The sequence below is a fragment of the Athene noctua genome, chromosome 8 (genome assembly GCF_965140245.1).
Source record: "Athene noctua chromosome 8, bAthNoc1.hap1.1, whole genome shotgun sequence".
NCBI lineage: Eukaryota > Metazoa > Chordata > Aves > Strigiformes > Strigidae > Athene > Athene noctua.
Window position 1 is genome coordinate 6,706,902 of NC_134044.1, and position 22,601 is coordinate 6,729,502.

The window sequence follows — 22,601 nt, forward strand, 5'->3', positions numbered from 1 at the left end:
ACTACTGCATCAGCCAGATCTCCTGGAGTACAACAGGAAATTAGTAGTTGTGAGTGGAAAGTAGCATTGATCAAATATGCGAGACCAACATCAGAGCATGTGTGTTGGAGGAGTCCCCTGCTCACAGCTCAGAAGCAGCCTGCTTGGACCAGTCTGGCTATTCTCCATCGGGAAGCCCCCCTGACAGCCCACCGCCCTACCTGGCTGCTGGTTCTGCAACTTATGCCCAGGCACAGCTTAAACAACATCACCCCGTAAAACATCAACTGGCCCCAAAAGCACCCACAGAGCAAAAACGGCTCACCATGGCGTCAGGAGTCCTGCAGGATGCTGTTAATATTAACATATGCTTTTAAAAAACTATCTTTAAAAATAATTTTTTTTTTTTTTTAATGGAAATATGAACAAGTGCCTTGAACAATCTACCAGTTTGCAGTATTTGTGAATACAAATGGAATACCTGTATTAATTTTACTCTTATGACAAAAAATTTTGCAGGAGTGGCAAGGAAAGCAAGTTATTCTCAGCATAACAATGAACCCAAACCAGATAATTAAAAAACTTACCATCCAAATGATTATAAAATGGGTCAACGTTAAAGGTCTGAAATTTTAAGCATCTTTACTTATTTAACATTTCAAAATTTAGTCACAGCCATGTCACTCCAAGGCATCTCCTGATTTCAATTAAATGTCTGAATAAATGGCTTTGCAAGCATTAAGAAAAATCACCCTAGTCATCATATGCCAAGTTTCAGACTAAAAGAATTTTTCAATAAGAAATCTCCTCCAGCTATAGGCTCTTCAGTCTGAGGCTTAGGGGATAAACACTGACAATGAACTTAACGTTTCTCACTAACACAGCTTAAAAAATGTGTCTCTTGCCTTGCAGTGAAGTGACATGCTGCTTAGAAAAACATCTTGCTCAAATCTGTCTTTTCTATTATTAAGCAAGCAGCCTTCTGTTTAAAACTGCCACCTTACTGACTTTATTAAAGCCACCTGATATTTTATTAGTCTTCCATCCCTAGCATATAATTAAGTTGAATCCCAGGAACAATTTATTTGACTGATCTTTCATTAAGCATAGCAGCACAATAGCACTTTTCAAGTAATGGTTCAGTAGAAACTTTGTAAACCTTTATTAGAGAAACTGTCCACTACCTTGCCACTTTTCACCTTTCAAAAAAGTACCACTTTATGTAGAAAGTAAATATTACAGAGAGAGCACAAGATAACTGCCTTAATATATTCTGAGCCAACCAAAATGTGTTTGTCATTTACTGAGCTGCATCTATTTCAGAGGTCTGCCTGGTGTATTAATAGTCCCTCACTGTATCAGGCTGGAAGAAAATGTGAATTTTAGAGTCCTTAAATCATTCTGCTTTTCCACTGCAGTTCCAATAAGGGCTTGTACTAGATAGCATGCTGTAAAAATGAGCAGAACTCAGCCAAAACCAGGACACTCAGTAATGTGCTGAAAGTATACTTTTATTTTTCCTTCCTATGCCATACTGATCAGGTGGGTAGAAAGCAAGAGATAGGCTGGGCTAAAAAAAAGTTAAAAAACCCATAATCACTCTTAAATGAACAGACCACAAATGCAGAGGATGCACTGATGGTTTTTGCTATTCCTTGTATAGTCTACTTCTAATTACCCCCCATAATTGCATAAGGCAAAGCAATTGCCTGTAGCCAAAGGTAGAGAATCAATCTAGTAGTTTCCATGGAAAATTACAGCATTCATCTGCAGCTGAACTGAGATGAATTTCCTGTCACTCCTGGGTGTGCACGCCACACCAGCTGGGGTAACATCTCTATCCCTACTACAGCTATTATGGATCGAGTCTTCTGCTCCTTTTTTCTTCTTTGAAACAAAACTGATGGTTAGGCAGCAGCAGGAATCCATGGGCCACCTAGGAAGGTAAGTGGAAACCTGTTACCATTATGTATTTCAAAAATAACAAGTGAATAATTTTCTCCTAATAGTAAGAATTATCCTAGATTAGTCTCCCTCCTGGAAACTGGTGAACTCCAGGTATCTCAGTTATCTCTCTTTTATAAACTCTAGTCTATAAAAGGCTAATACTTGGCCTTTGGTCAGTATTTAAAAAAAATAAAGTATCCTCATTTCCAAAAGTATGCACAGACCAGATGTACAACGGATTTGACCTGAACCACTATGTTCAGTTAACCGCAAGTAGCAGGACTGCTGTAAGCCAGAGCCAGTATGCTTGGCAACATTTGGTTGTCTGCTGTGGCACCAAAACCTCCTAACAGGTACATGTGAAAAAGTGGGGAGGGATTGTGAGAAACGGAAGGAAAAAGGTGGCTTGGAGACAGCACCCCAAATACCCATTCTGTATTTTTATGTCATAGGGTAAGCAGGGAGCATACCAGAGACCACAAAACTACCAGAATTGTTGTACAGTTTATACTTTTTATGATTTAGGAGTTTTTCTATAGAGGTATCCACAATTTAACTGGAAACATGTTAGGGGTTCCACAAATCAAAATACTTTGGAAAACTCCAGACTGAGTACTTCGTATCACTTCTGGAAAGGCTGTGACCAGCAGGGAGGGCATTTGAGTCGGTGGGAAAGCACTAGTGAAAAGAACGGGATACAAGCCTAAAAACCAAGAAAGCTCGGGAAGTGGGAAGGGCGCTATTCCCTCTCCCTTTACATATGAATGCAAGTGTTAAAATACAGATTAGGAACAAAAGCAGGAGACCGGGAATGTAGGGCAGATGCTGGTTTAAGACGATAAAAAGCCTAGGACTAGATTTTGTAGTTGTGGGAGAAGGTGGGTGGGAGGTCTGAGCCCCACAGAGTTTAGCTGCATCTTTCCCCAGTTCCCAGAGAGTTCTACAGGGAGACCCCCAAGTACAAGAGAAGACATAATCTGAGCTCTGGCTTTCCTTTTGTCCACCTCATTTCTAGTTCTGCATTCAAGAACTGGACTTTTTGCTCTACCTGCACCAACGCTGTAATATTCTGCTTGTCTGATGTTGAAAGAGGTCAACTGATGCAGAAAAGCCTAGGGCATGCATCTTCTGGGGAAGCAACAAACTGAACCAAAGCTCTCTTGCCAGGGACCTGCAAACCAGAAGGGAAGGGATTTGGGAGGCTGTCTGATACCCCCTCACCATAAGGACTAATATCATGATGTCATCAGACCTGGCAAAAACCTGACAGGTGCAGGCAAGTGCTCCCTCATCATAAGCTCTGCCAAAGCAGTGTTTGAACCAACAGGCTCATCACATGAAGTTACCTGGTGCAGATGCAGCTTAGTATCAGTCTTAGATGTGGGGAGTCAAGCACCACTGACTCCAGTTTCTATAGTGTCCAAAAAGTGCCTTCAATTACAGTTCTGAGCGCAACACATATTTTAGTCAGATGCAGAAAAGCTTGGTAGTTTCAAGAGGTGCCTATTAGCTTACACCAGAAGCTGCCAGTTTTCACCAGTCCATGCCCATCCATCATGCTAAGAATGAGGGAGCACACTCAGCCTGAATAAAACACTTTCTGACGCGAGCAGAACACACTGAAGAGAAAGGAACACAACACTGAAGACCAGCACCAGTTCTCCAGCACATTTTATGCAGGGAAGGAGAAAAGAAAATGTCATCTCTTTCCAAAAGTTTCACTGTTGAAGAACTGGTTTTCAAAGCACAGAGATAACTGCTGTGGTGTTTTGTGACAGCCACATCCTCATTTAGAGGTATCCACAATTTAACTGGAAACATGTTAGGGGATCCATAATTCAAAGTCTGCTGTCTCTTTAATTAGCAGATCTTGATGAACATCTCAGTTTTATGTTACATGCTTAGAAAACTACCATTACCTTGAACTCAAGAGGGATGAAGTGTCACAGGACACCATAATAATACTAATAATCTTTGGGAGATGGAGACTTCAATGTTAAGTGACTGTAGGATTGAACAAGAGCCTGAATCTCTTCTCCCCTCTTTCGCCTCTTCTGTCTTTATTGAAATTTTTGCCTGGCGTCTGGTCATTGTGCAAAATGTTTGCACAGCAGGCAGCTTTCCTCTTGTCCTGGTTCCTTAGATTTGGAACTTCTCTTCGGTACCTTGCCTTTGAACGCAGTACTGAAAATACACACCAAACAGATGAGAAAAAACAAGAACAAAGCCACAGCCAGCATGTTAGACAGATATGCAGACAAAAATGTGTTATGATGAACCCAAGCCAAACACCTGCTTGGATATCCTCAGTTTTGCCTTCTTTTTGGGAGGGTGACTCAGTGAACAACCCTTTTGTTCAAACACTGTCACACCCAAACTACTGCAAATTGGGTCACATGGAAAGAACCTGCCATCGCTCCTAGCAACACAGGGCATCCTATACATACCTGTAACTTACTTAATACCTAACAAATTCTCAGAATTGCATGGCTGATGAAGAGTTTTCGGCACAAGAGACAGAACTGCTTTTATTTATAGCATCAGCACACGCTATACAAATTCAAGCAAGCTCGGCATCAGCAATTGGCAGAAATCGATCTAGCCTTTGCTATATAAGTATTCTCTGCTTTGCAGCCCAAATGAAATAAAAGCCAAAGCAAGCAAATTCAACCACACCTAGTAATTGCCATGCTCCCGTTCAGAAGGTCCCAGGGACAAGGGAGCAAAGATGACATCTAAGACCACCTTGATCAAAACCAGTTTTTGTTCAAACCCTGAGCGTAGGCATATCTATCTAGGACAGCTGACTTCTCTAACCTCAGAAGCCTGAGGCCAGCTACCTTTACAGAGCACTGAGCATGGCCTAATCAGCTCCATCTTCACCCTCAATTGCTCCCACCAATTTGGCTGGCTTGGCCCACGCCCCATCAGCTTTTCTGGTGAATAAAACTGCTTTGAGGCAGATCTGCCCATGAGCCACTACTCCTCAACTCTGAGAGAGGAAAATTATTGAGAAGAAAAAGGGTACCAAAATTTATTCTTAGTCTTAAGCCATGGGAATGATCTGTCCACTTCCCCTTGCACTCACCACCTGAAACACATTCAAGCATTAAAGAAGCTGAAGGGAAACACCTGGTCTAGGAGCCTTCAGCTTTTCTTTGCTTCAGCCCTACGAAAGTATAAGAAATTCAATATAGGGCTAAAAGCATTACCTATTCCTACCTATTATATTTGCTCCCTCTTCACTTAGTACTACTATTAACTATCCTTGACCACTTTAAAATGAGAGGTAAACCTGAAATTCAGCTGATGACATGGAAATTGGGTTTATCTTCCAAGGGATTGAGGAAAAGCAGCTGGCTTTCCTTTGGGTAAAAAAAAGGGTCGTAGTTACTCCTGTTTACAGTGTCTGATACACTCACATGACAGGGCTCTATCTTCATGGCAGCAGCACTTTAACCTGGTGATCTTACAGACCAGGGATTGAGATCAGGGTCCCTTGCAGAATTCAGTCATGAAGGCTATTTTTCCAGGACTTTTATCTTCACATAGCTTATCAGCCATAGGCAAATTCTTTCTGCCATTGTCTGACTCCTAAGGGACTGAGAAGAAATAATATTTAATCGTGAAACACTTAGAAGAACAAGCTTACAATCACAGAACCCTTTAAGTTGGAAAAGACCTTTGAGATCATCAAGTCCACCACTAATCCATGTCCCTAAGTGCCACATCTATACATCTCCACCACTTCCCTGGCAGCCTGTTCCAATTCAGTGTTCCCTTCAGTGAATACATTTTTCCTAATATCCAAGCTAAACCTCCCCTGGTGCAACCTGAGGCCAGTTCCTCTTGGGAGAAGAGACCAACACCCCCCTTGCTACAACCTCCTTTCAGATAGGTGTAGAGAGCAGTAAGGTCTCTCCTGAGCCTCCTCTTCTTCAAACTAAACCCCCCCAGTTCCCTCAGCCGCTCCTCGTACGACCTGTGCTCCAGACCCTGCACCAGCTCCGTTGCCCTTCTCTGGACACGCTCGAGTCATTCAATGTCCTTTTTGTAGTGAGGGGCCCAAAACTGAACACAGGAATCGAGGGGCAGCCTCACCAGTGCCGAGTACAGGGGTAAGATCCCTTCCCTGTCCCTGCTGGCCACGCCATTGCTGACACAAGCCAGGATGCCATTGGCCTTCTTGGCCACCTGGGCACACTGCTGGCTCCTGTTCAACCTGCTGTTGACTGAAAGGCTTCTATAAAACCTCTCTCAAACACACACACTCTTCACTGTTTGTTGTTGTTTCTTTGAAAACTGGCCTAGTCTCACATGACATGGAAGGCACCTGCTCACTGATTAGAGAAGACTGCTTCATAGGGTCAGCTGGACTTCATGACAGTTATAAGCCAATAGTGCAAATGGACAAGCAATGAAAAATGTAATGAGATTAGCTCTAATCCAGCTAATTACATGGGCCCAATAGTTATGCAACTACAGCAAGCTCTCTACACCCTCTTCTTGTCCCCCTCCACTGCTTGACACCTTTCTGCCCAGGAACAAGGGCAACCCAAATTATAAGTAGATGCCCAAACTACACAGCAGTCTTTCTCTATCCACCCTCGCTTTGTAGTGTAGACATAGCAAATCCAGATGAATTTATGTATGCAGCATCTTCCAATGGCAGCCTCCACTCCCCCATGTTTCTATCTTCAAAGCCTATTAAACTGTATCCCTCCCCACCAATTACTCTTATTCCCAAGAATATGTATAATCTGCTATAATCCTAAATATAAGAAACCATCAGGTAAATCATGAAGAAACATCTAGTCGCTGTTCTGTCAGTGAAGATGCTGGTCAGTAGAGCACTTGAAGACTCTTGTTAATGCCCAGAAGCAATATTTTCAGGTTTAGATTACAGCTGGAGCCCCACAAACATATATTCTTCTTAGGCTTTTTCAAAACATCTAATACAGCTGTGTCAACAGCCACGCAGTTGGCTGTGCCAGGAGCAGGCAAAGCTTCAGTACTGTAGGGTGGGACATCAGAGCACCCTCTTGGACATTTCAAGCATGACTGCGGTTACCCTTTGGAGTATTTCCACAGATTTGCTTCTGATGAATGGGCTGCCATATTCTATGGCTCCCTATTTACACTGAGATTTTCTTGGTAAAGTCCTGGGGTGCATGTACTGGCCCTGCTCCATCTTCATGGTAAGTCTAGAGTGCCCTGCCTTAGACTGGACAGACAGTTAGCAGTCTTATTTTTAATCACTCATGTTTTTGATTTCATTAGTGTTTTTTTTCCAGATTTTTATTCATCCCCTGTAAAATTTTCCAGAAAGCAGAAGGTCTAGTCAGCCAGGTCAGATTGTGGAGGATATACCAGTTTGTCCCTCCACAAGTCACCAGGACATACCCTCCCCTAGTTCCATCCTGCTCTGCCAAAATGAACCTAAAAATCTCTCTTGCATTAAGTACCACTATACAGGAATTAAGAACAAAAAATTCTATCTTTATTGTGCAAGTGAAAAAGACGACACACTGTGGGTAGTAGAGAGCATACACTGTGGGACTCCTGAAAACACACAGACAATTTTTATATAGTCATCAAAAAGAAATATCAGTAGTCTTATGAGCTATCTCCCACTCTGAGCTCTTGTGATTCCTGAATCATTTTTCACAGATCTCAGCGAGACACACCAAAACATGCTGGTGTCTGAATCCATGAAAATCTTACCCAGCAGCATATAGGGTTGCTGAATGAACATACTACGCTGTTAATGAGCTGAAAGCACCTCATGTATTAAAATAACTTCTTTTATGGGTCAAGAAAGAGAAGTTACAGACAATGTGCCACAATCTACCACAAGGCATACACAGAATATCCACCTTCCTGACATGACCCTGGAACAGCACATGGCTGCAGGTATCCATGATGACACAAGCATATGAAAAGTCCCTATGGATGCCTAAAGATAGATGTATTGAGTTGGCTCAAACTCCTCTGGATATGAGTCAGAATATCAGCTTTCCTAGTGAGGGACGGTACTAAGAGGCAAGAGTTCAGAAGGGGATAAGCAATAAGTCTGATGCTTGGGCATAAACATCATGTCTTTTTCAGGACACAATTCCAAGAAACAACAACAACAAAAAAAGAGGAATAAAACCTCTACTTAAAAGTCTCATTTTACAATTCTTGTAAATATTTTTAAAGGGCAGCAAACAATTACAGGGGACACAAGATACAAACACCTTAAAACATTCCTTTTTGTTAAAATTCCTATTTGATGAGTAATGTAGCCTCCAGGTTACTATAGCAGCAAGATCCATCACCTAGGTGACCAAGCACTAATGATGTCAACATTAACCTATCTCCCTATCTCTACACACACTCTCACAGTGCACATTATCAGAATTTCATTTCTCACAAGATGTTTGTCTTCATACCAACAGACAGATAAGTAACAGACCATATGGACAGTCTCCATGAGGAGTGAGCTCTCCTGAGAGCATCAGCCTGCCTTGTTAAGGAGGATTGTTTTGAAGGCCATCACCTGTGTAAGGTCAGGGCACCTTAAGCATCCAACACATGCAGCCTGATTTATACCAGAGCAATACGAAGTAACAGAACTTGCATAAAAGCTCTTAGGAGAACCCTCTGATGGGCAAAGAGCTCACCCAGCATACTAGAGGGTCTGAAGTATAAATCCATACAAACCATGTCTTGGAAAATGCATTGGCAAGGTCTCCCCCCAAACAAGCATTCCTCCTGGGAAGACAAACTTTCACTAAGGAACATCAAATAAATAAATTCCCAAATCAATACATTTCCTGTTACATGGGGATGATCTATTCCAAAGAAACCTGTGATTTCTATCTGTTTAAGGCCTTGCAAGCAAGTCCTCATGGTAAACAGCAGAGCAGTTCTTGAGGTTGCTCTGAACCACCAGCTGGGTAACAGACCACGAGAGCTGCACAAGGTCATCAGACTGATGATATAATGTGGAGAAAGTCTGGGTGTCTTATACAGCACTGCATACAGTTGAGAACATGCCCTCAACTATGCTGGTTTCACTGATGTTGTTTAACCCTGGATATTTGAGAAACACTCACGAGTACAGATGTGTTTGTTTACAACCAAGCAACATATTGCTCTGATTATAAATAAAGATTAAACCCAAGACTCCTGAAAAATACTGATTTTTTTGGTAACAACACTACATAATTGGTAACTTACATAGTCCAAAGGGATTTTGGATGGTTGGGTTAAAGGGAATGAAACTGAATTGGGATTTTTTTTCCCCCCTTTTGTTAAAGGCTGCCTTTATATCCCATAGAGAAATTAATTGAGGCAGAAATCTCTTTCCCTCCACTTTAACAAATGGGGATGACTCATTATTTCCCCATTTTTCTTTAAATATCCTGTCATCGTTGTGGTTTGCTTTGTTCAGCTATCCTCTCAACTCCATACAGCACCTGCTGTAATGACGCAGGAAGTTCTCTGTGGTTCTTTTGCCCTTTCAATATGTCTTTCTTATCAACAGAGCACTCTGACCTTTAAACATCACTTACTTTACTTGCCCAGCAGATACCTGCAACCCCCAGACAGTGTTTCTTGATCTTTCCTAGATAGTGGATTACACTGTCTTGACAGAACCAAAAAAATATGCAGTACCTTTTCAAGCCTTCACCCTTACCGAAGCACATTCATATTCTGTGCTGCAGTTTAAATTTTCACAAGTAAGAGTGTGCTGCTACAGCTTCACCAACACTTCAGTAGGCAGGGAAACCTCTTGAATCAAATTCATTTGTTTGAAACCTAAAGCGTTTGCTTCCTTATCTTCTGACCATCTTTCAGTGCCTATTGCCCCATGTTCCTTACGCTGAGTAAAGACCATGGTGACTTTTACCTGCATATCCACGCATAGGTTGAACAAAGACCATTAGAAGCCAAGCCCTTTGTAATTCTGGAGAACAAAATAACAACTCTGTTGCTGATTAAGCCAGGTTTTTTGTCTGTCTCTCACTGACAGACAACGGAATAACAACAGCAGAGGAAAACAAGATCAAACTAGTGTTGGATTTGAGAAGATAAAAGACAAAATTCAGATAAAAAGGAACCTTGGTCAGATGAGAGAAATAAGAAATACATTTCTACAGCAGAGGATATTTTACACTGAGGCTAGACAAGGGCAAAAGATGCTAGGAGAAAACAGGGCACCTCTGTTTCAGGACAGAAGACATGTGATGGCAGAGGGATACTGGGCCCTGAAAGATTCACCCTGAACACAGAGAACACTTGAGCAGTGTAAAACAAAAAATAAGAGCATGGAAATGAATGTTTTATTGTTTGATGAGAACTGTGCATTCTTTGTTGTGGATAAATGCAGCTTGAATTTTGCAAAGCTTTTGTATCTGCTTGCTTCCATCATGAAAAAGCCCTTCAGAGGTGAGCCACTAACCAGGAACACCCAAGGGCACCCACCCTGGTCAAAGGAGAGGCTGGAGCTGTCAGAGGGGCCGAGGCTCAGCCCCAGCCCCAAGAGCAGACTGACAGCAGCAAAGTCCAGGTTCTGTGAGAAAGAAACCGAAGGACACACACACCCTGATCCACTTGTATCAGTGAACAGTGTCACGCTGAAACTGTCAGATGAACTAGCCGAGGGGAACGGTATACATCTAGGTAGTTAACTAGCTGAGAAGGTCTCCATGGTTTTTCATGTGTGAATTTTCATACCCCTAACAGTCCTCTTCCAAGGATTGTATATCCAGGGTCAGCATGGCTTTCTGGACAACTGGGTACCTTTAATGAATAACTGAACTTTAAATGATGAATTTAATTAAAATGTGTCCCTTTGCTAGAGAAAATATTCGGCGCTTGTGATATCAAGCAATACTGCACTCAGTGCAAAGATACAAGATAAATAAGGAGCATTTGGGCTTTGCGTATCACCCTGCATGACTTCTTATTACTTTCTACTTTTTTCTTTTTAAAGATGTATTTATAGATTTAGAAGAGATAACAGACTAACTGAACATTTCAGAACTGCCAACAGCTCCTCAGGTGGAAATCTTGCCAATGTGACATTGCAGCCATGCTCAACATTTCAGAAACAAAGACTTCATTAAGTGTTTGGTTGGTCTTTCCTGCAGAGTGGTGAAATGCTGAGTGCTTCTAACTCTGTAACTGACAAATGACACAGGTCTTAAATGCTGTCATCCCATTTTGACTTTCATTTTTATCACTCTCAAAATAAGATGCAGCAACAGGAAAAGGCAGTAGGACTTTTGTCTGTTGTTTCAAAGTGCAGGAGCAGCTCATGATGATACCTGAAAGGCAGTAAAGTTTCGTATTTTACATAATGACAAACAAGAGATACGTTATTAATCTGTTTCTTTGTGGGGAAGGCTTACACTAGAGAAAACCCAAAAAACAGGACAAAACTGCTTCAACAAATCATGAAAGCAGACCTTCAAAGGAAGGGGGCACAGAACCTTTGGACTACTCTTTTTTCTCCCCCTTTTTATAATGCACAGAGGATATGAAAGCAGTTTTTTGTTAGTTTTTTTTTTTATTCTAAAAGGATTTTTTTTCTCTTGCTTCTCTTTTACATTAAAAATTGAAGTCTTGCCTTGAATAGAAGGCTCTAAGGCAAACAGCATCAAAGACATGCCCAAGTCAGGATCCAGCACATTGGTAAGGACATTTGCTTAGTGCCCATCTCCCATTGTATTCTCAAGGCTGCAGATGAAAGTCAACAAATTTGAAGATTCGAAAACCAAACTAAACCAAATTTAGTTGAGCTGCAGCAAATACTTTTAAAAGTGAAAAAAGTTTACATCTTTAAACTGCTAATAGTTTAGCTTGAAAAAAGTAATGCCCTCCCAAAGTTCACAGCTATCTCTGGGCAGAGAAAACCTATCCTTCATACTTGAAATTAGTGATAAATCAAATGCCTCTGTCATTGCCTCTGACAACCATTTATATTGATGGGTCTGCGGCTGGATATTTACTGCAATTTGGTCCATAGACAGTCTCTCTAGGTCTGTTTGGCAGAAATCCCTCTTAAGGAAAAGAGAATCGAAACATAGTATTTAATTTTGAATTGACTTGGATTAACCAACCTGTGCAACACCCCACAGGACCCACATCAATTTTGGATACTTTCAGATGAAAGTCTCAGAGAAAGCAAGGGCTCTGACTACAGTTTTCAGATGGCCCTGTGTGACTGCTTCATTTCTGCCTGCCACAGCCACAAGTGTCACAGGCACCTGCTGTGCAGGGCAGGGGATGGTGTTCAGTAATCCTCCTCAGTTACAGAACTGGGTAAAAGGTTAATGCAGCCCCATGCAGGGATCTCCACCTGCAAGACACAGGCCCAGACAAGTTTTCCAGTGAAGGAGAAGGCACTTCCCAGTAATCAGGTGCCTTCTGAACTAGCAGTTCCACCTCCATCTCCTTTCTGCCCTGCTGGAACCACCTCCTTCACTGGAGGGGAGCATCCTTATCTCTCTCAGGTCTCATCCCTGCTCCCTCACCCCTCATACCCTGGTGCCCACTCCAGAGGGGTGCTACTCACCAGATCCACACTGACACTGGGAACAGTCGCAGCTGTCCCTCCTCCCCACCCAACTCTGTTGCTGGCTGCCTTCACCCCCCAGAGGCACAAACACTGCTTGGCACCAGTAAACTGGGCAATGCACACATGTGGAGCCACAGCAGCCACTGCCATGCTGCTTCCCGCCTGGTAAGCATGTCACAGGAAACACGAATGGGAGACAAATCCATTGGAAAGGAGACTCCCTCCATTCCTTTGTTCATAAACCAAAAGTTTCTCCTACAGCTGTGTAATGCTCCTGAAGGTTGGTTTTCATTAGTTTCTTTATGTATTATAAACAAAAACACCTAAAAGGAGGTTGCCCTCTGCCCATTGAGTATTGATCAGGAATGCCTTGAGACCTGGACTATCCTAGAGGCCAGCTCTAAGCCACCAGTAAGCTTCTCCAAGCCACCAGTAATCTTTATGTTTCAGTGGGCTCTGGATCAGGCCACAGTATGCACAGAAACATCAAGGAAGCCAGATCCAAAGCCTGAAACTGATCTCACCATGAACAACCAGTGGCTGGCCCGGATCTGCTTCTATGGAAGCAAAAAGGGACAGAGAACTACCCACTTTGGCACAGGAGTTTTCTTTGAGGTGTGAATAGCCTCAGATCAGAACTGCCAGTACTCTATTTGGGTAGAGATACCTTCTCACTTACTTTCTGCCTCCTGAGGTTAAAGGCCACACTGTAAGATAAGAACAATCAAATTAAAACCATCTCCTGGCTGTCACAGGGCTTTTAACCCTTGATCTGTACTGTGGATTACTTTTTTTCTCCCGCCAAGTAAAGCAAAACCTCCCTGTACAGTGAATGTAAACCTGCAGACATTGCAGACCTCTCAGATGCAGACCACACACATCCAGATGCTCAGCATCCATAGGCTGAAGGACCTCACTCCAGAAGTGTTCCAGAAAGCATTATTTTCAGCAGCCTTCAAACAGCCCTACTCTGTGCCTGAGGATAAGGTTGGAGAGGTGTGGAAATACTGGTACTAAACGCAGTTTCACTCAAGCAACAAGCAACAGTGACATGGGTATCAACACCCAGTGCTCTCCTGAGAACACCCTTCATGTCCTGCCATGAAGCTGTTGTCTGGGCAATGTTTTGAGCTCATTTGTCCCTTTGGTGCACCAATTTAAATGCCATTTGATTTGGAATTGTTTTTCTTATCTTGAGAGTGCTAATGAGTAATACAGCAGTAGAAAGAAACAGGGTCCGGTCGAGCTATTGACACTGCACGCATATTGCAGGGGTCGGTCTGAACCTGGGCACTAGGGGCACAGATTAGTCCTTAACCAGTCACTTCTGGTAGCAGCACAGCAAATCAAACTGCTGCAGCAGAAGCAGTCTTTTTAGGACTAATGGACCAAGAGAATAGGAAACCAAAGATCTGATCTCTGCTGAGTTCAGTCAGTGCCGACTGCTGTCTAGTCACAGGATAATACAGATACCATTTACCTGTTTGGAGAGCAAAGTTCACCTCTAATAACACCCTGCCAGGTAGCTTGAGATCAGGATACTGTCCCAGCCACCTACCTACAGCACTGAAGGGACAGAAAAGACTGCAAAAGCTCACTCACTGACAGGGCCCATCACTGACACCAGAAACCCAAATATAAGGGTTTATGCAAACAGGGCAGCATTTTGAAAGCAGGGGTAAAACACTGGCTGCTTTATAAATCTGTTATCAACTCCAGGTATTTAGTGTCCCACACAGCTATGTGTGGTTGTTGGTACCACCTGGCTTCCTAACATTATCTGGTTAATCAACCCCCATGCCAAACCTCCAGTACCTCAACCATTAGTAGGGTTGACCCTGGTCAAACTACACTAGTGCTGCATCCATCCCTCTCCCCATTCCCATCTAAATTCTCATGTGCCTCTCACTCTGCCTATTCACTATTTTCTAATGATATACAAAGAGCAGCCTATAAGGAAACCACATGTTGCCTGCAGCAATGATACTGAATGATAAACTCTTTACAACTGGAGAAAAAGTGATTAAACATAAATAACTGTACTTCTTACATGAGGTTCAACAATTAAAGAACAGTACTCAAAATATCCAAAAGAGTCCCTTCAAAAAAGGACTGAAAAGACAAATGACAGAACTTGGAAAGTGAAAAGGAAGAGTGGAAAGAAGTGTTTTACCAAGAGGACTGATTTTGTAGGTAAAGAATCAGATTCAGTAAGGGAGGGATTAGCTAACAGAAAACAGAACTGCAGAAAAAATCCTTTATGGGCCTTGAAGTTCAGAAACAAGGAGTGGATAAGATTTACAAACCATATCCCCAGACTAGAGACAGTTCTGCTCATGTGGCTGACTAAACATGGTTATCTCAGTCAAAGACAGGTAACACGAAAGTGCTGTGTCACAAGAATGCTGACAGCTCTGCTGCAAACCCGGATCTCTTCTGATCCTTTGCTTCACTGCCCTATCTTGTTCCATGTTCTTTTTCCTTGAGATTTTTATCTAATGTGAAAGGAGTCTGTGGGATGAGGTCAGCCAGGTCAGCCAGGAGACTGCAGAAAGCTAACTCCAGAGCAAGGGGCAGCTGTACTGGCAGCAGTGCCAACTCTGTCTTGCCCAGGAGCTGGCAGCAGAGCCTACACAGCTGGTGGAAACAAGTGCAAACCACAAGCCACACAATATTTCACCTTGGGTGTTACCTGTCTAGCAGATGTTTTTCAAAAGTAGATTGTAGTTTACTGGTCATTCTGAAGAGCCAACATGAATACCAATACAATTATTCGAAATTCCTAGGTTTTGTACATCTTTTAGTAAAACAAGGACTTTCTTTTTGGAACTGGGATGTTGAAAACTGTCAGCAATTCACTGTACTTATCAATTTGGCCTACTTGCTTTTTCCCATATGAACCATATACCAGAGCAAGCTACAAACTGTAACACCACCTATACACAGCTGTCATGTGTTACTAATTACCAAAAGTGCAATGTGTAGTCAAGGGAAATTTAACTCACACCAGTCAAGGCTAAAAGAAAAAACATAGCTCAGAAGAAACATTCAGCTAAAAGAAATGAACTCACAAGTTCATGCTTTTTTGAAAGTTTCTGTACAAAAGTTTAAATTACCCCATGCTAGCTTTTAGTTTATTCTGGTATCAAAGATATAAAGGGGAAGCATTTTAAAAATGTAAAGTAGCAGTAAGGAGTGAGACTTGTGATCTTCCCTGATATTTTAATAATTTTGGTTTTGTTACCATGCCTCTGTCCCTTTCACCTGCAGGTTTCACCCAAACTGTGTGAATACACAAGAGAAGGGAAGACTGGCATTAAACTGGAGAGCTTGGCAAGTAACACCAAGAAGCAAGAATACTTGCAGCCACTGTCCATTGTATCTCTTTTGCATTTTGTTCTTTGTAAAGTATCTGTTTCTTACATTAGATAAACTGAAGCCAAAATTCCAATCCTGTCTGTATAGTGTGTACCATATTACAGATACTGCACTCTGATGGCCTACAACCTAGTATGGCAAACCATTTCACCTTTTAAATTAAATAACAGATATTTACAAGCTATTCACAACCTCCAATGAACTCAACTTATACTTCTCTGTGGGTTTTCCTGCTATGTTAGCTTTACCCGTGTTTTTTCTCTAACACTGCTCTGATATGACTCCCAACTGCATGCCTCTGTTTTGCAGGGGCTCCTCGAACATGAAGCATGTGCACCATCACAAAGTTAAGCCTAAAGGATTTCCCTACTGTTCCAATAGCCTGAAGAAACATTACAAAAACCTAGCTCTGCCAATACACTGGTTTTGTTTGTGACATTGTTCTCCTACTTCTTTAAAAAACAATTTCTAAGGCAAAAACATTTTATGTAAAAATGTAATATTATTGTAAATCCTTAAATGCTGTTTTCATGTAACTGGATATTAGCTGGCATGACCCAGCACTCTGTAATTCCAGAGATGGAAAAAGATGAGGAAATTCAGCTGTTGCAAGTTAAGTTTTACATCCAGGTGAACTTTTGCACCTTTCAGTCTCTCCAGACTTTATTTCTTAACCTGTCTAAATGCCTAGAGGCCTACAATACAGTCTGATTTCTCTTAGTGACACATTTTCTTTTAATTCTGTACAATCTGTAAATGCTGTTAAAGAGCTGAAGACAAAACTTGGTTTGCTCACACCTCAGTAGTTTAAACACTGTACTACACATGCTGCATGCTTTATTTAGATGCCCCAAATTACAGTTATAAAGGCTTATTTATTCAAGTTAGAATACACAACATTCTTAAACTTACCAAAACAGCCCTTAAAATTGTTTCTTGCTCAGATTGATTAGGTTTGCATTTCTCTCTTGCAAGTCTCTAAATAACACTAAGCAATATTAAATTCAGTTCAACATCTGTTTTAGTAGCAGAACCTTGTTAAGCACACTCACATTTTTATCACCCTGAGTTTCTTCATGATGGGATGCGAGGTATTCCCAAAGGTTGCCACGAGAGGAAGAAACAAGAACTGTAATGGAATCCTCCATGACAGCTCAGTAACAAGGAATTTGCTGGGGAAGAAATGGAAAAACACCTACTGTTGATTTAATTTTAGGCAAGGAGAGCAGACAACTCGAGTCACAATCATTTATCTTAATCGTACATACGTAGCTGTTCCAATAGATATAAAAAGTAGCATACATATTTATCACTCGTTTTTTCCAAACAGATCCACCCTCCCTGAAACATATCTAAACTGTATCTTTATATTACTGCACACAATTTATCTTCCTTCACTCCAAAGATGCGCTCTTGATCAAATCCTTCAGCGCTACCATTATCAGGCACACATAAGGCAATTCAGCTAGCGTCACCTCCAGACGTGCGACACACACCCTCCCTTGGCAGATGTAATCTTGCGTACCAGAGTTACACTCAGCCCACCACAACACAGCTGGAAAACTCTCCTGCGAGAGATGGCAAGGAAACCTTTCGCATGAAGGGTCCATTTATGAAAAGTGACAGAAAGCCAGTTCTGGTCAGGGCGTTTCTGAGCAAGGAAACAAGACATCCTTACTTGTGTTGTGTAAACCAGAAACTCCAGTATGAGCCCTCTAAAAAAGAGCTTGCCTTTGTATTTCATTGTGAATACAAGACACATACCAAAAATCTAATTATACGTTGGCTGTATAACTCAGGGGTTTGTGGTGGTGTTTTTTAACTAGAGGTGAGTCAACACATCTTTAAATAGGAAGCAGAATAGGTCTTCTCTCTCATGAAACAGCCCATTTTCTCCAAAGAATGTAATATATTGAAATGTCTCTCTCCTCCCTCCTTTTAACTTCTTTCCACATTTTTTTTTTGATGTTTTGACCTGCCTCCAGTCACATGGGATTTAAAATGGACCTACCCAGGTACACTTGTAAATACAGATTACATATGTGTTATCAAATACAGATTACATTGGAAACAACTTTTCACAAATTCAGTGTGCTCAGATTAAGTCGAACACTGATTTAAAGAGATAACATGCAAAAGAACAGGGTTGTTTTTTTCCTCACTATGATCCTAATCATCAACTTGAATTACAATATGGTGAAAAGCTTTAAGAAGCACCATTTAAAAATGCCCTACAAAGGCCAAAACCTTTGGAGAAAGGAGTACTGATGTATCACAAGAAATAACAAAAATGATTACACAAAATACAGGTACTGCACCCAAGATGGCACCACCTCAACTGAACAGCCGTGTAAGCAAAAGCAATACGAACAGGAAAATTACTTAACGAAGCAGCCAGCAAAGGTCTAGAATAAAGGGGGGAAAAAAAGGGTAACAACAAAAGGAAAACCGCTGGAAGTTGCATGCTAGGAATGACCTGACAGGCCACAAACTTACTGAAAGTGGCTTTGTCCATGACCTGCTCCCAGGGGCTCTGAGGGCAACTTTTACTCTGGTTCCTAGTGATGTCAGCTCATAAGGCAAGTCCTGCTGATCAACTCTGCAGGAAAAACACATTTTAAGAAGTCAGTGCAACATCTCCTTGCATTTCCCACGCCTCCTCCCGCTGAGGCCGTTTCATCCAAACACCCAGTCAAGAACCCAACTTGACCACTTTAATTAAAATTTGCAATTTGTTGGACTTCACGTATTAATTACTCCTTCCCCTTGTAATCTGCAATCTTACTGTCAGTGAGGGAGAAAAATACTAACATTTTATATAAAGGCTCAAACAGATGTAGACTCTAGTGGGGGGCTATAAAAAAGACCAAATATTTTTGCCTGCAAGGGAAGTATGTTCCTGGCAGGAAACCAGATTTTATAGTAATTTTGCTGAACAAGAACAAAACCATTTGAAGAATGTGCATGAGACTCCTGAATGTTATGGTGGTTATTTTTTTAAAAGTTTTTTTAATGTCTTGACATTTGCCACCCTGCATAAGTTGGGGTGTTACCTGTGAAAAACAGAGGCAGACAGCTTCAAAGGCAGAGACACCCTAGGATTTCTTAAGAAAAGACCTATCTATTGCATATTTTCATCTCCTGAAATTTAGAGAAAAGGGAAGGGCCAAAAATTATTGAAGATTCACTTCCATTAATCCTATCAGGTCCTGTCTCTAGATGTGACACAGGATACTGCATCTCCTCTCTTTGACCACTGGTCATGCAAATAACAAATAGAATCAGCAAATAATGCTACAAATAGGCAAGAGTCTACCAACAATGAAAACTGATTACATCTCTAATACAGCACTGTCCTAATTCCTTCAAAATATTTTGCAAGCCAAAGTTTATCATGATTTTAAATTAATTCACATTTAAAAGGGAGAAAGCTGGACCCATCTAAGGCAATAAAGAACAGATACACAGACAAGAAACTCATCCTCTTCAGTAACACAGTAAAGAACACACGTTTTTCTTCAAAATTTTATTTCAATTTAAATTATGGGGCCAGCCAGATTTTTTTCGATAAGAAACGCATTTTCCTCAGGAGAAATGAAATGCTACCATGGAAGTAGAATTACAATTGTATACACCTCTTATTTAAAAAAAAAAAAAAAAAAAAAAAAGCACGAAACCAAAACCTGCTCACATTTAAATAAAACTTTTAGTAATACCCTTAAGCCTTCAAGCAGATAAGAAACCACTTCCAGAACAATAGGGTTTTTTAATACGAAGAGCACGTCAAATGAGCTTTAATTTAAATACAACTTCTTTTCGAAAGCCAACATTCAAATGTTTCCACATATTAAAAAAAGTCACCATAGCCATTGTTTCCAAGGCCTAATATCGAGTAACCTCTATCCCAGTCCAAATGGTTTCACTTCTTTACATATATAAATCTTTAGCACATCTACATTTTTCTAAAGAGGAAGCCTTATATGTTATGGTGAGTAACTTGGCAAATAATGTTTTCGTCCACTCAGCTATGATAAACCAAAATACAACAGACTGTTAGTACTGAACTGTAATACCATCTCATGGCCAATTCTGCCTGCCTGTGATCGTCAGTAAGAACAAGGTATTTTCCTTCCTGTAGGTAAAATGATTCCGTTTACAAAGGACACGTTAAGAACCTTTAAAAGACCAATTATAATGTTAAAAGCAATTTTAAACAACTGAGTGAAACCACTCAAGTTTTCTGGGGCTGACTTCCCTTGTGAAGGCTTTTCAAATTAGCTTAAACATCACTTAGGAGTTTCATCTTGCTGATTGCGAAATATTTTAATTAGGAAGAGGACAGGAAGCAACAAACATTTTCTATAGCATTTGCAATCAGATTCAGCCATGCAGAATTTGAACTTTCAGACTCCAATCTGTAAGTTTGCTTGGTTGTGATCTTAGCATTACTATATGATGGATAGATACAATTTTAATAACATCATTTAGCTATATTTAGTAGATTCCTTTTGCATGGTCACAGTAACAAAAAACATGGTGCAAAATCAGTTGGGTTTTTTGTTTTTATAAATACTGATAGTTTGCAGCATTAAACAACAAAATCAACAAAATTAAATCATTTTGTTAACCTAGGACATTTATGAAATTGTTTCTTGAAGTTGGAGGGAATTAAATCATTCACACAACTACTGTACTGAGTTATTTACTGTAAGAAATAAATGATGCACTGTAGGCTCCCCAGAAGTAAGAGGAACCAATATTAATTTAGCATAATCTTTGCCATTTGCAGAGCTGGTGAGCATAATGCTATTTAATTGAATAAGGCCAATATTATCCAGTAAGAACAGAGTATAAAGGGTTCCAGTTCTCATTTCAGCCTACCCTAATTGATGGCACCCCATTAGGTAAGTGAATACAAAGAATTTGTTTGAGTTTGTTTTTTTTTTTTCCTTTTAATGCTGCAGTACTTAAGATCGTTAAATCAGCATTTCCATGTGATCTGAAGTATTCAATTACATATGAGCATTCATTTTGCAAAACTCAATATTAGGTAATAGTTACAGACTAATACAATAACATTCCTCTGCTGTACAAATTAAATCATACTTTAAAGAAATGAGCAGCCTAGGAGTTATATACAAAAGAAACCAGCAAGCATTGTTGAAATGAAATGCAAAATGTCACTGCTAGGTCTACTGCCTGAAATACCTTTAAAGTAAAATTAACAAAAACCCTCAGAACATATTTCCAAGTTTACAAGTCAATTCTCAGAAAAATCATGTCAAAAAAAAAATTCTATAAAGCAGTGAAAGGCATATATACATTTTCCTTATGAACCTTGAGATTTCACTCTTTTAAAAGTCGCTAAGTTTCAATATCAGTTTATTTGCAAGACAACTGTTTATCCCAATAAGCTCACATCTTAGATACATTTCCCCTTTGATTACAAATAAAGCACTGCACAGGTTTTTTTTTTTAAATCAAGGCATATAATCTTATACTATGGTGCCAGGTATGCACAGGTCATGTTGTGCTCGTATCTCAAACAAGGTAAGTGCAAACATACAGATTTATTCAGATTTGCAAGCATGCAACCTGTACTTAACTACATTAATACCTTCTCTCCTAAACCAAACTAGTATCTATATGTTTGCTTTCACGAACCTAGAATCTTTCTTTTCAGGACTCCTAAAACAAGCAGTGTCTTTGAATTCTGAAATGACACAAATATCAAGAAAGTCCACATTGTGCAAGAAAGCAGCAGCTATGTTTTTCAACTTGGACTAAAAAAGAAAAAAACAAAAACCGTTCACTGAACAGCAGATTAGCAGTAATGTTCCTCATGAATCGATAAGAGCGCCTGATGCTGAATATCTAACAGCAAATGCTGAATTTGGGTTTAATATTTTAAGGGTTTATTGGAGATTAAGCTTCTTGCTGTGCTGGTCTCTTCAAATCCCTGATCTGTTTAACTAAATAGGTCTTCTCATCATTAAATTGTTCATCCTCGGTCCTGTCATTCTGAAACTTGCTGAGGAACTCAATAAGTTTGGTCTGGTTCTTTAGAAGGATGTCTAATATAGGCTGTGTCTTGTTAGGATTGGCTACAAACACCTGCAAGAAAATTAAAAGGCATTTAGCATAATAGCAGGAAACAGAAGGCTAAATTAAAAAACAAACCTAGCCAACAAAACAGTGACGACAGTAACTTAAAATTATGTTTTAATTATTCTGTATTCCAGTATCTCTACAGAAAAAATAATGGAGTAAATGCAAGCTTTAAAATAAAATTATACTCCTTTTTTTTATTAGAAAAGAAGCTGAACACCAGTACCAAAATAAATTAAATTTGCAGCAGGTGACTAGACAATACCCTCTGCAGAAACCACTGAAGACACCTCATAGCTGAATTCTGTAGCAAATACATGGTTTCATATAACATACAGAATCAGATGGGTATCTTAAAGCTCACTGAAAACTTTTATACCTCGAGTTGTATCTCCAAGCTCTTAGCTATTTGTTTGTCTGCTGCAAAGTCAGAAGGTATCTGCTATAAGGTGTCTATTACAGTTTAGGCTTTGAAATTTTAGGTGACTTGACTAAAATACCACTACCCTTCATACCCATGCATCACATATAGATCAAGCACCAGGATGCTTCATGATTTCATACGAAATCATGCATTCCTCCTTATCTTACTGCACTTCATCTTTCTTAATTAAAAAAT

At 40.4% G+C, this 22,601-nt stretch overlaps 1 protein-coding gene across 2 annotated transcripts in view; it reads right to left on the minus strand.

Moving 5' to 3' along the window:
- Nucleotides 1-19,561: 19,561 nt before the first annotated feature.
- Nucleotides 19,562-22,601, minus strand: part of CAB39 (calcium binding protein 39) — a 43,030-nt gene continuing 39,990 nt past the window's right edge. For both annotated transcript variants that reach the window (XM_074912397.1, XM_074912398.1), the window contains one exon: nt 19,562-21,988. In XM_074912397.1, coding sequence (XP_074768498.1) covers nt 21,800-21,988 — 189 coding nt within the window. In that variant the 3' untranslated portion in view covers nt 19,562-21,799. The remainder of the gene's footprint in view (nt 21,989-22,601) is intronic.